The following is a 16,767-nucleotide window of genomic DNA, read 5'->3' on the forward strand; positions in this document are numbered from 1 at the left end:
AGTTCCGCGTTCACCAAGAACCGTGCAGACCGACGGGGTGGGGCGACATGTCCTCTCCCCGCCCCGTGCAGCTCCGACGGGCTCCGTCCCACCACAGCTGCGGATGCGGCTACTGTGTTAGTAGAACAAAATGTAATGTCTATCAGGCATTTCATGTCATGTACAAGATCAGCCAAATTAGTTGTTTCTATTGTCCTTCTCCTTGTCTTTTTTAACTGTACCTTGTAATATACATTGTCTTGATTAGTATGTAATATTACGTTCAATATCATGCACTATCTTTAAATTCATAATCGTGTGCAATAAAAGTTCTTCCTACGTTATAACTGTCAATACCACGGTCAATTTAAGTGCCACCATTACTTCCTGCTAACGTTTGTAGATAATTGTTGTTTTTTCTATCAGGCACTATCTTTTGCATTAGATTTTCACTTATATTTCAGTTGTCTTTTGTATTTCTCTAATTTTGTACTGTATTTTTGGAGCTATCTGGAACTATAATTTCCTTTGGAAATGATATTATCTTATTTCCGGTTATTTTTTATTATGCTCTTGTCTTAAAGGGCTTGTAACTTTAATAGTGTGCTATCTTGGCCAGATAATAAAAATGAACAAAAATAAATAACATATCTAAATTAGACATCATAAAAAGGCAAAATAGCTGCAAATATGAAGAGAATAACTAATTTAATGCATTTTTCCATAAAGGTACATTTAAATCAATCCAATATGTTAGCTTTGCCTACATGAATGAATAAACCCAACCACACTTAAAGAGAAGATAATGATAACAGACCCTTATATGATTAGCCTTATAAAAGCAATGTAATGTGATCATATTTAATCAATAAGTATGATTAGAAATTGAGGGTTTATATCACAGGTTTACATAAAAAAAATCTCATATGGTTTGAATTAATACCCCAGAGCCAAGATTTTGAAATACAGGCATAGGAATTTCTATTTCTGACTATGAAAAAACATTAATTTCAATAACAGAACTGAATTGAACTGGGAGATTGGGAGTCTCTGCTGTCAGTCGTGCATGCCCTGACAGAGCTCTGGCATAAAAATGTATTAGAACTAAACGACTTGCCTCTTCGCCGTGTGCCAGTTTTAATTTTCGGCCTAAAACATATCCGCTCTATTGAATGCATAATGTGAAAGGGAAACGTGGGGAGCTGCTGAGTCGACTGGACGTTTCATAAAAGAGTTGCAGGACCTTGTCACATCTCATGAAAGCACAGGTCCAATTATTGCTTGATGCATCTGTACATTGGTGTAAATGAAGCTATGAATTAGGTAAACGTAGACAGAATACAGATAAGTTGAGCTCCTCTAAGAAATGCCTAGACCTTTGGACAACCTTCAAACCTTTAGACATCAACACAATGTTATCCATATGCATGTTTATGTTTGTTATATCACTTACACTTATGTCTCTTATGTGCAAGATGGAGGCACCATTATTACATTTTCAATTTAAAAATAATTAACATACAGTTGCTGAAGGGAAAGTGTCACTGTTTTTGTACTACAAAGCAAGTTGCATTGTTCAAAAGACCTGTTAAAGTGCCTGTAACATCAGTATCTGATCATCACTTGAGATAAAATCCTATAAGACAAAACAGACTTTGTACATGATGTTGCAGTTGAATCAGAATCAGAAATACTTTATTAATCCCTAGTGGGGAGGGGGGATTCGGGCGTTGCAGTTGCTCTGACACAGAGAAAAGTTAAAAGATAAGATAAAGTTAAATGCAAAATAAGAGTTACGATTCAAAAGAGTTAAATATATATGACTTATTTACAAATGAACAGTTAGGCAGTATTTATGTCTAAACATATTGCACAGTCAAATTATTGCACAATTATCCAGCTTATATACAGTAAGAGTTCAGTGCACAGTTTGAAATAGGTGTGTGTGTGTGTGTGTGTGTGTGTGTGTGTGTCAGACACTCAGAGGGATGAGTTGTAGAGTCTGATGGCTACAGGCAGGAATGACCTCCTGTGGCGTTCTTTGGTGCATCTCGGGGGAATGAGTCCAACCAGCACATCATGGAGTTGGTGTGAGACATTGTCCAAGATAACATGTAATTTGGACAGCATCCTCCTGTCCGACACCACCGTCAGAGAGTCCAGCTCCACCCGCACAACGTCACTGCATGGCGTTGCAGATCAGTTTGTTCAGTCTGTTGGCATCAGCCACCCTCAGCCTGCTGCCCCAGCACACAAGACCGAACCAAAATAATAAACCATTACATATATATATATAGATATATATATCTATATATATAGATATATATGTTTTGCATTATTATTATATCACAAAGGTTAAAAACAACGTTTTAACATTGTTTTTGTTGCTATTTTTGCCTTTTAGGGCAGCTGAAGAGAGACAGGAAATATTGGGAGGTGTCGAAAGGTGTGGCCACTCCATCACAGACTGCAGCCTCTGTATATGGGGCACCTGCTCTACCCACTGAGCTAAACAAGGAACCGGACAAAGGCTAAAAATAACTAAATAATATTGTATTGTGACTAAAGTATGATAATGATTATATAATACCATCAGGCCCTTGGTGATTTCAAGGACGGGACACACACCTTGGCTGGAACATAAACAAATCTCAGGTAAAAAGTCAACAAATGCAATCAGACCAGTAAATGCACATTTCTGTCCTAAAGGCCTGAGGCGCCCGTGTGTCTGCGACTCCTCTACCGCACTCTGTTTAGCATTCCGTTTATAACCATGCATTTCTAATGTTATCTCACTCTGGAAGATTAATCACTCATAATGCAAATTCACCAATCGTGCATGACTCCGCTGTATCAGTTCATCAGAATCTGCTCACATTTTAATGGGTGCGATGCATAATACCAGGGGGAACAACAGATTGATTCATAAGCGATAAATGAGTAAAAATGGACCCAGATGTTTTTCCTCTGAGGTTTCGTGATAAAGTAAGAGAACATGGTTTGATGCTTTGATAGATGGAGAACTTCCTGACAGGTGAATCTGCACATGTTGTCGATATATTGCTTAAACACTAAATCCATTACACCAACAAATGGACTTATATGCTCAGAAAGGTCAGGGGTCATCTGCGGTTCATGTGAATGTTTTCTGTAAATTGATTTGCTATTTTATTCTTGCTCAGCCAGTACACAGACGTTACAGTCCGCAGTATGCTCCAGTAACGCTGAGGTAATTATTGATAGAACAGCACTAATATCAAATACACATATTGCAGCTTATGTCTATGGTCACCCTTTCTATTACAGATTGTTATCCATACTAATCTCTTGTGTCTTTTCACAACATCTTTTGTTAAAGCAATTTTAATTCCCCCTTCCCCTCACACTCCCCCTCTTTATCTCGTCCTCCCTTTTTAATAAAGGAGGCTACTTAACTGTGCCCGCCGCCCTCCAGTGCAGGGTTCATTAATGCAGGCAATTTATCACAAAAACCCACAATGTGTAATTGTCAGCTATTGAAATTTCTTATTAGATTTGAATAGCTGCAAACAGTAATAACACAAGCATGGCCTAGGTACAATAATTGCACTGAGTCATTTATCTTCTTCACAAAGAATATGCTACACTCTTATTATGATTATAAACATGCAAAACACAAAGGTCTTCAGATTGACCACAAGACAAACCAGTGAAGAAATTGGAAACGGCCCCAAAATACACACAATGTGCACATGATACATCTGCATATCACTCTGAATATGTTGGATAGGAAAAGCTGCTAATTAGGTCGAGGATGTTTTTAGATCTGTCACCATGTCAGAGTGTTTAGTCATGGTGCAGGCTTAATGTCCTGTTACTTAAGGATCAAGTAACGGTCAGGTTAACCTGAACTGAAAAACATGTCTTCCTCTTACTCAACTTCCCACTTCGGACTTTTGCTCAGACTTATTTAGGTGGAAGGTTAAGCAGCATCACTGTTAACCTGCAGCATCCATGTTGCTCAACAATCTACACATTAGCATTGCATGCTCACATCCACCCTGGCATTGTGGCAGTGCAAAGGTGGAGCCGGAGATAAGACAGGCCTGCAGAATAGCCTTCTCAGCCTTACTGTTTTCATTACAAACTACAGTGTTGCTAACCCTGTGACTTGTGTTTAGTTTAAGAGGTTGTCTCACTCCAGAGTGCTACATTAAGAACACACTTGTAAATCTCTAGGGGAGGGCTGGCTTTACAGGGACTACAGCAGTTTCTGTGCAGCGGTGACAAGTCCCAGCTGAGCTGCTTGCAGAATGAAAACCACAGTGAAACTTGATCCACAAGCTGTATCTCTGAATAATGCTGAGCGATGGCTCAGGTGCAGACCTGCACACAAAAGCAGGCTCCAGTTTCAGTAGTCATGTTGCTGTGTGGTGTCTGTGAGCTGATATGTGTATGCAAGAAAAGAAAGGCAGCATACACTGCCTAATTAGGTCTGTGTTTACATTAGGTTGTACTTGATGTGTGGTGTGATGAAATAGAAGCTACACACCCACGCCTGCTCGCTCTGAGCATTACCTTTTTCAAAGAGCCATGGGAGGGGCTCTTTAATGCTGCGAGGAGACATTTCAGTCATGCACAGACTTGCACGCACACACACATATGCACACAGGCATGCATACACACCTTTTTTGTACTTTTAAAAAGTCATGCTTCTCTGACCTTGAAATATGGGTGCAGAGTGTTTTAAAGCAGTTCTGTCCTGCTTTAAGACTTATTTTTTAAGTTGGTGGACAACTGTGAAAAAAGATTAGCGTCAGCAGAGAGAAATTCTATTTGAATTACTTCAAGATTTGTTTGAATTTTTCATGCTCATACTGAATTCTGAACATTAATGAAACTGGAATTTATGAGGCGCAATTTTAAATTAAAAATCAGCGGCCTAAAACATATTTGCTGGTGCCAACAGTTCTTAATGTCATGTTTTAGGTTTCCAACAAATAATTATTGTGCATTTGGCACTGCTGATTGTTTGTATATTAACTTTTTAAATAAGTATAAATATATATAATAAAAAGTGTTTTTACTGTTAAGTCCTTGTACTGTTATTTTGTAGCTTATCCTGCACCTCAGATATACACACTTTGGTGCTTGTTGGTAACCTCCATGTATCTTCTTTTTATGAGCTGATAACTCTGATTTAACTCTGTGAACACAATGCACAGGACAAACAAAATCTCACATAACTTAGTGGACTAAAGGCTTTTTTCACTTTACTGCGGCTACCATTGTTTACACTGCTGACACACCATGTGCAAACACGCACATACAGTCAATGTACAGATACAGCAGCACTGTCAAAACCACTGCTTGGTAGTATTTGGCTCCACACAAAGATTCGCTTTGTGAATCGATGCAGCCTGGAGGCCTTGAGCAGGTCCTTGTCCATGGCTGAGAATTTGCATTTAAATTGCATCGCCCACACAGCCTGATGCTCCGCACCTGGAGGAGTACAGAAGGAACCGGGATAAGTCCTGGAGCGATGACATATTACGACTATACTTCACAAACAAACAGAAGACAACAGATCTGTGTTTGCTTTTGTCTTATTTCTTATTTATCTTTTCTTTATTCTCTAAGGTTTGAGCTACGTATTGAAGCCATGCTATCTTATGAACTACTTCAGGAAAAGTTCCTTCTTTATATTAACAATTCAAGACTTCTTCATTATCTGGTTTCTCCTTTAACCAATACAGGTGTGGCAGGCGGCATTATATGACAGGCTTGGTCAAAGATTAAGAAAAACATGTTACTGTGCATTCCCCTGAAGGGAGTCTCCTTGACATTCATTGACCAAACAGACCCATTAGCACTCCCATTACCTGCATTTGCAGTGGCTGAGTGATTCTGCTAAAAACAAAACACCTCACTCTTGACTGCTTGCCCTCATGTTCTGCCATTTGGGGACAGAAGGCCTGAAATGCATAAAAATGCTTGTACATCAGGAAGTAGCCTCTGCCATTTAAAAGTCACTGAAGACCACTTCAATTAGATTTGATCCTGTAGGGACGCAGTCACAAGAGAAGCTGAAGGACAAACTAATATTAGATACAGTTATAGAGGAATGGATGGTGTGGCTGGTGACAGCAAGTCTGCCAAGATGTAGCACATTACACAGCCACTCAGACAAGTCATATTTTGCCTGTCCCTTCCAAGATGGCTGGAAATCTTTTAGGGGAAGTCACCTCAATGAGTGCCAAGTTTGGCTGCAATGGTTGCGCAACAGGATGTACATTCAGAGACAGTTAAGGACACCAAGCATCCCGAGAAAACCTTTTTTAATCTGGGACGGCTGTGGCTCAGAGGTAGAGTCGGTCATCTCTCTATCGGCAGATCGGGGGTTCGATCCCTGACTGCTACAGTCACATGTTGAAGTGTCCTTGGGCAAGACACTGAACCCCAAATTGCTCGTGGTGGCCATTGGGTATGAATGGGCATAGATCTGAATTGGCACTTAGGCCTTGCCATCATTGTGTGAATGTGACATGTAGGGTAAAAGCAGCTTTGAGTGGTCGGAAAACTAGAAAAGCGCTGTGTAAGTACAGTTTATTTAATCTTTAAATTCACAAAAGAAAACAACAAAAGAGGTCAGGAAGGTTTGATGGTGGTTCTGCTGACTTGGACTTTAAATGCAACCACTAAAATAAGTGACTAGAGACAAAAAGAAGTATCTAAATACTGACTTTATTTTGGTGTGATTTACCTGCATTTATTTCGCTATGAGCAGTGTGTGTGCGACCTTATACTGCTCTATTATTTCCTATTGTGTCACTATCTACAGTCATATACCTGTGTGGCTCACCACATTTATCTTGCACTTTGAAACTGAGATTATTTTAATAGAGGTTGTAAAGGAGATGGCGTAGATAAGAAGCTCTGGTTTCATTTAAAAAAAAAATGTGTCTGTGTTAAAGATTATTTCCTGTGAAATGTAGAGAAATCCCTCTTTTATTCACTTACATGTATCCTTTTCAAATACACCTCACTCAGCATGATATATACTGTAACCTCTGTGCACACTTGTAATACATTTATGACATAATAATCACATCTTTGTGACCTTCAGTGGAGTAACTGAGTGATCGGTGTTGCGACAAATGGCATGCAGTGTGTGCATGTTTTGAATTAGCCAGCACAAAAGTGTTTTATCTTTTGCATACTGGTGCAACACTGGGCATGTGTACTGAAGCCGTATAGTCCAGCCCCGCAACCCGCCCACCACCCTCCCTCTTCCCTTCGGTGCGTCTCGGTCCGCCCGCAGCAGTCTCCTTCCCGGCGAGCTTTCACTACAGAGATGGCTGCGAAAGTGTGCAGATCAGTCCTCCTGTTGTCCCGGAGCAGCGGAGCGGTGGCCGGCAGCCTCCCCGCACTTGTTGTCTCTTCACAGCGACACCACCAGCACATAAGACCGGTAAGTCCCAGGACGTCTGTGCGCACAGGGGGGAGAGGTGTGTGTGTGTGTAGGACCGGGCAAGCAGGCAGGCTGGACCGGAGAGAGAAAGCGGCGGTGGCGGCTCGCTGCGCTGGCTAAGGAAGTAAAGCTAACTAGCCTCAAGATTTTCCGTTCATGTCTTTTCTTCTGATTGCGCTTTACGGAAATATGAGCTACAAGATGAGTCATGAAATGTTTGTAGCCCAGCCCGGTGTCGTGTGGGTATTTTAATCCACGGTGGGACGGAGAGCTTTGACAGAGGCAATGCAGGTTTTTTTTGGAGCGCATGCTGAAGCCCATCAACACCCCACTGACGCTGCTGCCCCGCCGTTTATTGAAACCAGCCTTCAGACACTCTGCCCTGCTTTCACATAATGCCCCATATCTCACGGTTTCTCCAATGCCCTTCAACTTTACACGCATATTTTTTCAGCCGATGAAGCTGTAGGTTCTGTCTCTGCAGTATTGGGATTGCTGGTTTGCCGTCGGCCGGGGATGGGTGTTTTATTTTTTGCTCTGTTGCAATGAGGATGTTTGGTGTAAGAGCTGCTTTTAAGGCTGCAGCTTCAGGTCTGCCTGTCAGTCCATGACTTATGGTTCCCCTCATCTCTCTGCTTCTACATGCTTTGTGCAGCAGCTGTGTGGTGCAGCAGAGAAACTCAGAATAATGAATGTCTTAGCTAGAGCTGGAGAGGAAAACTACAGTGTGTGAAAGACCTACACTGACTATTCATGCACACACACATATGAGACTTCAGAAACATGGAAGCCAACACTTGGATGATGTCAGACTCTCCAGCCAGCCTGCCTTTTCTCCCCTCCCTTGCGGGTGTTTCCCCATTCAGCTGGGAGATCCTCAGGTTTTTTTAATGCAAGCTGAAGCAGGTCTTTCTTACACAGCTCAAACATACACAGCCTGAAAAATGCTCTTAATAACAGGAAGATAATTGTGTTTACAAAACCATTACTACATTGCAATAGTTACACGTCTTGTTCCTGCTACTGTGCTGTAACTCTGAGGCTTTACAGCAGGCGGCTGGCAGGGGAGGGAGGTGAGGCACAGGATGGACTTGAATACGAAAGAATGAGGAAGTCATTGCGGCCCCGGAGAGAACAGCCCCTTCACTGTAGCTAGAAACGCTGCTGTGATATTTTTGAGCCTTTTTCTGCTGCACGACTCAACCCTTTTATTTTACTCTCTGTTTTCCCTGTGATCCCTCTCTCTCATGTTTTCCCGTTCCACTTTCATACACAAACTCTGCCACACGCCGAGTGAAGTGAAATGAGGCTTTTCTTCCTGTGAAACAAACCGGCCTGGAGGTTAAGTAGCTGTCAGAATTGACTCCCTCGGTCCACACCGGCCCCTGGTGCCGTCGCCCACTGTGAACTATTACAATAGAGGACATTTACCCCTGTGGAGAGGTGATATTCTGCCCTGCTCTGGAATAAGTAGGCCTATTTAAACCCTAAGTGATTTAACAGACTGACTTGCGGCTCACTTTTTCAGAGCAGAGTCATCCTAATAAGTTCTCATTTGGAATCAGTCTGCTCAGGCTGTAGTTTTGTTTGCCTGTCATACTGTGTCTTCGTCCATCGAAGCGTTGCTGCTGCAGCTCCCAACGCGGGCCTGTCACCGTGTGACAGCCGCGCTCCTGATTTCATTTGTGAATCCTTCACTGCAGTGTGGGAAGTCTCTGTTTCTACACTTGTGTCTATAAAGCTGCAGTGGGACACATACTTATGAGGATACAATTTTTATCAATTCCAATAGACTCCTTCCTGGCTTGAGAATGGGTTCATACCGAGGACTCCTCCAAAACCATGGGGATAAAAATATACATATTATTGGCAGAGGAACACTGATTGCTGACATTTTGCTAGCTTTGACTCACATTGCACTCTCCATTAGCACTGCACTGTTGTTTGTCATCTACATATTATAATGTACCTGAAACCAGTCGTTATTTGTGGGGCCTAATAAATCAGGTATCAGATTGGTGCCGATACTCGTTACTGCATTTAGTCTGTATCGGAGGACGATGTTGTTACTGGTGCCGTTAGAACTTCACTTCTTAGTTGCCATTGATTCTGCATATAAGTACAGAACTTGGCAAGGGCCAATATTTTGGGTGGGATTGTACTCTTCCATTGGAGTTTCTGCAGGCATTAGGTAGCTATATGATGGACAACTCTCAAAAGACCCGAACCCTGAACCCATCGGGGTGACAATTTAGTGATTTATCATCTCTATAAACAGATATTTGCATATAAGTGCAGCTAAGGATCCGGTCGAAGACGTCGTCTCGTAACTCTCTCTGATGTTTAGTTATGACTCCCTATAACTTTCATTTTGAAATATGTTTTAGCACATTGCTAGCAAAGCTAAATTATCCCACTTTTTCATTGTGTTTAAAGCGCTTCAGGATATTGCTCGCATATCGTGGGCTTGATCCAAACACGGGATCTCCTAAAGGCACAACGGAAAAAACCCAACAAAATCCTGTACAGGTTTGCCACAACAACGGCACAAACCAACGGGTGGTATAATAAAGGCTGTGCCGATATCATCGGTGGTGGAAGCGACAAAAGAGGCAATATGAGATGATTAGCTGCCATTTAGCATGAATGTATACTATGAAATATCACTCGTATACCCCTTTCCCACTGAATTTAGCGTGTTGATGTGGGTTTTTCAGAACCGGGAAGACCCACTTATAGATGCCGGTTGTCTCTTTTCCCATTGCCAGTGAAGTATACTGCTTTCGGTCTGTTTTCTGCTGCATCACCGGCTCACGTCACCAACGTGCCCGAAACAGGGTTAGTAAACAGTGAAGATGTTATGGTGGTTAGGTCTTTATTGTATCTACGACTCATTCAGTCTGTTTATCAAACTCGGCACGACAAATTAGGAACGATGTTCGAGCGCTGCTTGGACGGAGAAGGGGCGGAATTTGTAGCTGAGATGACGAGGAGTCGCAGAAGTTACCGATGGAGCATAGCTCCGTGCCGGACAGGGGCGGAGATTAGCGTGTCGACACAGGTTTTGTGTTCCCATCAAAGCCAATCTGAGCAGGGCGATAATTACCCGGGTCTACTGCAGAGTCATTTGACCCGGGTCTGAATGCCGATTGTAGCCTTTCCCATTAAGCCATGTGTTAGTGGGTGTATCCAACCAGTGAGCACACTCACGGCTCTCGCTGCTTCTGTAATGTGGTGCGGTGATGATGGGGGAACTCTTCAGGGATTCAAAGCAGACTAGAGGCTCCAAGGCTCTTATTTAACCTGCAACGGATTACTATTGAGTCACCTGTCATATAAAATGCTGCTGTGTTGAAGTGTGGCAGGGGAGTTGAGTCACAGGGAACAAACAGTCCTCGTAAAATGGTTATAAATCACAGCTGAAGAGAGGTTCTCTATAAGTATAAGTTTTCCACATGTTGTGTCTTCAGTGTAGGAGTTCAGTGTGAACTTGGGGCTAAAAGAGAAAAATCAAGTCATGTTTTCCTTTTTATTTCCATTGAAGCCGACATGTTCATTACAGCTAGCAGTCGGTGGCTGTAGTGTTCGGGCCGGGGGGTCGAGGCCCACTCCTGGCTTCTAATCCAATCAGTGTAGGAGTAAACTAATTTATCCCGGCTGCCTTCACAGGCTCAGTGCTGAAGTTATCCGGATTAGTGCGATAAGGGAGTGACTGTCAGTTTGTAGCTTTGGTCTGCTAGAAAGGTGATAAGATGGTTGAGTGATTGATCAACCTGTCCCCTCTGTCACTTTCATTAATGTGATCCAGCACTTTATGGACAAAGTGGCGTCGGAGTGCATTTCTGATCTCACATTAACATGTATGATGGCGCAGAGACGGGCGCATTGTATGCAGCACCAAACACAATGACATGAAATGATGAATTAATGTCACATTTGCTGTCTTTTATGTGGTCAAGGCTAATTAATGATGTCATTCTTCACTTTGGAGTCCGATGATTGACAGGCGTTTGGCCTTCTCCTGTATGGAAAATAACTGATGACATTTTGATGACATTAGAGGTTCATGATGACAACCTGCATGTCTGTTCTCACATCTCATCTGTTTCGTCTGCCGGAGATAAATCTTAATAATCTGTGTCGGCACAGCTGCACTGTTCCTTCTCTCCATTGATATTGGATTACTATCTGTATACTGAGGTAATTTTAATGGGTATGAAGTGCAATTTAGAGGGTTTTTTTAGCGGGTGGGAAAATTGATCTGAGTTTTCCTGTGGGGATTCGTACACTCTTGATGGGTGACGGGAGAAGAATTCATGTTATAGAATTTCCGTCTGTCAAAGGTATGGTTTCAAGATGATTGATTCGTTGACTCAGTCAGTCAATATACAATACCATGTTAATGCTACTGGTCTTAACATGCTAATAATTTCCATATTGGCATAATTTAAAGCTTTACTGACAAGTAGAAACTTTATTGACAGGTAAAACCTCCTGAATCAGGTGAGGATCACATGAAAGAGCCTCATGTCAGCGTGGATCGTACGGAAGCCCTAAGCGGACATACATCCATACATTTTATTAACTCCGTTTTCCGGTGATAACGTGTCATTTCCGGTTGTTTTCTGGAGATCTCGATGATGATCAGAACTCGTTTCCCCAGAGCTGCAAAAGCACAAAACCAACATAGAAACAGGCTTAACTCACCTCATTAGTGTGGGCGATGGCAGCATGGCATGTCCAGGGGCCGGTTTCACAAAGATGTTTTAGACGGGTCTATAGTGTTAATATTGCTCACAGATTAGTCTCATGCAAGTTAGACCATTTCACAAAAATTAAGACTGACTAATTTTAAGCCAAAAAAATTAGATACCTTACCCCTAACTCAGTTCTAAGACCCATGTTACCATGGTAACAATCTGTGACACCTGCTGACCAGTAGCACCAAATTTTGAACATCTTTGATAGTCCTTTTAACGGTCAGATTAACACTGTTTACTGTTGCTGCAAATTTTTTCCATTTCAGGTATGTTTTTGTTGTTGATGAATTTTCCAAGTAAAATGCCCTTATAACCTCCAATAGACAAACATTTTCTGCTGGGGTAAATGGACTTAGAGGGTTAGATGCGGTAACTCAGTCGGCCATTTTTTCTTGTTTTGAGAAAAAGTCTTAATTTACCCAGAATTCAATGCATCATAGTCCTGCTTTAGATAGTCAGGAACTACACTGCTTTGAGAAACGGATGAATTTAGACGTCTGTCTGAAGTCTATCTTGGTGAAACCGGCCCCTGGCTCTGTAACATCACAGCGACCAGTCTGTTGTTTTGTTTTCTAGATCACTAGAGAATCATCACGAGAAAACCAGCTTTATTATCTTGAGATTAAAAAGTCGAGATTTCCAGAAAACAACCAGAATTTACTCGTTATCACGAAGAACTGAGTAAATGAAATATATGGATGCTTGTCTGCTCAGGGCTTCCGTAGAATATGCTATCAAGTTTTCATCAAGACAAGATCAACAATATAACACTAGAGCTGCAACGATTAATCAATTACTTTGTCAGAAGAAAATGAATAAACTATTTTAATAAATGATTAATCATTTCAGTAATTTTCCAAGCAGAAATGTCAAACATTTGCTGCTTCAATGATAAGATAAGATAAGATAAGATAAGATAAGATAAGATAAGATAAGATAGTACTTAATTGCAAGAAGGCAAATACAAATAGAATAGGAAAAGATAAAAATAAAATATATACAACTGGTATACAAATGTGACATAAGTGACAATCTAAAGTGACATATGGGTAATAGCAGCAACATTTAGCAGTATGAAATGGTACAGTATAAATAAGGTGTGATATAAAAGTGTTATAAAATATGTTATATTACAATATGTATACGTATATAATGTAGTATGAATGTAAGGATTTGCTGCTTGTCTTTTTAACTCATGGCAGTAAATGGAGAAGTTTTGGGTTTGCTTGGATTAAAGAAGCAAAATACAAAGACATGACTTTGGGCTGCTAGACATTAATGTGATGAGCTTTTAGCCTAAAAGATTAATGGATTATTCATCTTGATAATCGGCAGATTAATCAATGATGAAAATGATTGTGAGCAGCAGCAGCCCTGTAAAACAGACCATAATTGAAGTAGTGTTTAGAACATTATCATAACAAAAAGATCGGTTAAAACACGCCTTATTTGCACATGGGTTCGGCTCTTGGACCAAATATCTTTCGTTTCGACCAAATATTAAAGCGTTTTTATCTCCTCTAAGAGTAGCTGAGTCCACGATAACTGTCCTCTTCTTCAGTGTTTGAATTCGTTGTAGATAGTGGTCTGCAGAGACACAAACGGGAAGTAGGGCAGAGACACCCAATCTAGTACGGCCAGGCAGGCAACCTATCTTAGTTAGACCGGCGTCTGCATCCAGAGCGACTGCATCCAGAGCGACTGCCTCTCCGCTGATGTGTTTGCCCTTCTGTAGGGGCCGAGTGAAATCTTGAATTATCAGGCTGGCTGTGAGCTCTTTGTCTTTGTTCTGTTTGTGTTGGGAGCAGTTTTCCAGAAATGAGGCCATGTTGCTCCAGCATTATGTGCTTTGTTGTGGTAGTGAAGCAATGCATTCCATTGTTAGGCTGTTTGCTCTCATTGGTTTGTGTGTAGGCAGAGGCTCACGGTGAAAGGTAAGGTGGAGCATACATCATTTGATCATCAATGAGGAGCACAATATAGTTTAGTGCTGACCACATAGTGAAAGAATAGGAGCCTGAAGTTGTCTGTCCTCCATGTTTGTTCGTTCCTCATTCAAGCAAACATCTGAAAAATGTAACTCTGAGTAAAAACAGCTGCTGCAAAATATGAGGCAATGACAAAACAGAAAGGGTTTCCAGGCAACAGAAACTTTTAACATCTAGTTTAAACAACCCATTCTTTAGATAACGCTACACTAAGCACACAACCGCTTTAGTTTAGACTCACAACAACCTAGATACCAACGTATATCCAGTGCCCTAGTGACGTGCACTGCTACCATTTCATTGGCCAGCGTGCCTCCCCTGTCAGCATGCTCACAAAGAGTTTCAAAATGTTTACAATAGAGACCCTGTTGACGTTTATACTCTGACAGTTCTCTTAGTACTCGCTTTAACTGAGCTCTTGGCCTCAATGGGACTGGGTGACTCATGAACAACACCAGTATTTAGATGCTGACGCGAATACATCTTTAAAGTTGCATTTAAAGCCAGACTACCAGAAACTTTAAGTCCCTGGAACTACTTTTCAAGACACCAAAAGTTCCTTCTCCCGTTTTTGTGCGAGGTCTAAAGAACCCAGACGGCTGACGGTCGGAGGCAGTTGTTTAACACTGAATTTGTCCAGGACTACACAACAACAAGACTCTATAAACAACAGAGAGTCAACTTTATGAAGCTGGATTTTGTCCTCCGCATAAACGCTGAATTCATTGTCGGCCCATTTCTCATATGCCTTCCTTTGTAACTCTGGGAGTTGGAATTGCAGGTTAACTCACGATACGATTTGTGATACGTGGCCCATGACAACGATAATATCAGGATACAGTGATTCTGCAAAATTTGATATATTGCAAGACAATCGTATAACCATACATCATTTACTGAAGAATATAAAATGCCCCGAATAAAGGATTGATGTATTTATTCTCTTCGCAATTTGATGTCAGTTTCACAGAATTTGCACGAGTCAGGACGACCATATATATTGCTGTATCGATATCTTGTCTTGCCTACGTAACGCCATTATTATAGAGACGGAATGAACACAAAACACATGCAGGTCGCAGATGTTTTTAAAGACGTGTCTGAAATAAAAAACTTGCTGCCTGAACAATCAGAAATGTTCAACGCTTCAAAGCCCATCCCCAGAATTCCTGTATTTCTGGAGAGTACTTTCCACTAAGCAAGAACTTTCTGGGGGAACAATAATGGAACTTAATTCATACCCTGGACCCTGCAGTGGAAGAGAATCGTCATCTTCAAGACTCGTGCTTTCTTGCCATCTCATGCCATTGTAGTGAAATTGTCGTAGATTGTTGCTCCATCAACCAAAATGACAAGTGCATGTTGCCACTTTGTTTTCCCTGTGATAAAATGCTGATGGCTTTAGTGGCCGTGTCCCTGACAGAGCTCCTGTCGGCTCAGGTGGCAGTCACGCTGGCGAGCAGCGGTCAGAGTGATGTCCAGTGTCGTCCCTGCTCCTGGTAGCTGCAGGGCTCCCCTGGCAGACGCTCGGCACTGATACTCTGATTGGTGCATTTGTTCAGCTGCACCCTTTTTTCTGACATATTTCTGCAGAGTCTCCATCATCCCGCTCACTGTTTCCATAACAATTAGGTTGACAGGCTGGGTTCAGTGTTGACTCTGGTGAAATGAGCAGTGCAAATATAAAGCAGTAGCAACTGAAGAGACACAGTTATTACAATATTTCAGCATTAGCTACAGTGTAGGAATGTACCTCATTAATTGATGTTGCATAGTGATGATTACATTCCAGCATCTCCTGACACTTTATCTTCCAAAGTTTCTGTGTAAGCAGACGTCCTGCGGGCGGCCGTGGAGCTTCGTTTTTTGCATGATGCGGTGTAATTCGATCTAAAATGAGACTGTAGTAGCTACTGCTGCTTTCTTTTTGCAACAGAAAGCTAAGGCTCCTGTCTGTTGCACCATTACTTTCTGCACTATGTTGCTTAGCATGCGGTGTAAAAGGTGGTGAAAATAGTATTATGCAAACGACACCTCCCTCGGCCATATTGCGGTGGTTGTTTAACTGACTTGCGTGACCTTGTAGATTAAGTTGTACAGATTCTGGGGATATTAAGCTTTTGAAGATGCTCCAAAAAATACCATCACAATAAGCAAAAATGCTGATGTATGCACTGGCAGACTCGTTTCTATTGTAGAGCTCAAAGGGATAATAGCTTCAAGTCCTCCTGTTAGATCCACATGCAAAACAGCTTCTTTTTTTTACACTTTCCCTTGAACAGCTGTGTAGTTTGTCACTCTATAACTGCCTGATTTCGTCTTCTCAGCTCATCTGTGCGCATGCAGAGAGAGACTCTCTCTGCGTCTCCCTCCCAGTCTCTGCTAGATCTCTAGACATATGCCAGCCCGTGTCCTGTTTCCCCTGCGCTTTCTCCTGCTAATTTCCCCGTGCTCTCGGAGTCCATCACATTACAGCACCTGCTCAGCACGGGTACCTTTCTCACGCTCACCAGCTGTTTGCCCCACGGTCAGAAGAACTGTCCTGGAAGGTGGAAAGGATCAGTGTTAGACTCTTACTGAAGCGTCCCCA

General features: G+C 41.9%; 1 protein-coding gene across 2 annotated transcripts in view; it reads left to right on the forward strand.

Moving 5' to 3' along the window:
* The first annotated feature begins 7,312 nt into the window (after nt 1–7,312).
* The window catches only part of mcu (mitochondrial calcium uniporter), a 78,459-nt gene continuing 69,004 nt past the window's right edge, over nt 7,313–16,767 (forward strand). For both annotated transcript variants that reach the window (XM_069659214.1, XM_069659215.1), the window contains exon 1: nt 7,313–7,429. In XM_069659214.1, the coding sequence (XP_069515315.1) occupies nt 7,313–7,429 (117 nt within the window). The remainder of the gene's footprint in view (nt 7,430–16,767) is intronic.

This window comes from Semicossyphus pulcher, unplaced genomic scaffold (assembly GCF_022749685.1).
Source record: "Semicossyphus pulcher isolate SPU_LCO1_2020_fin unplaced genomic scaffold, fSemPul1.0.p SCAF_12, whole genome shotgun sequence".
NCBI classification, from domain to species: domain Eukaryota; kingdom Metazoa; phylum Chordata; class Actinopteri; order Labriformes; family Labridae; genus Semicossyphus; species Semicossyphus pulcher.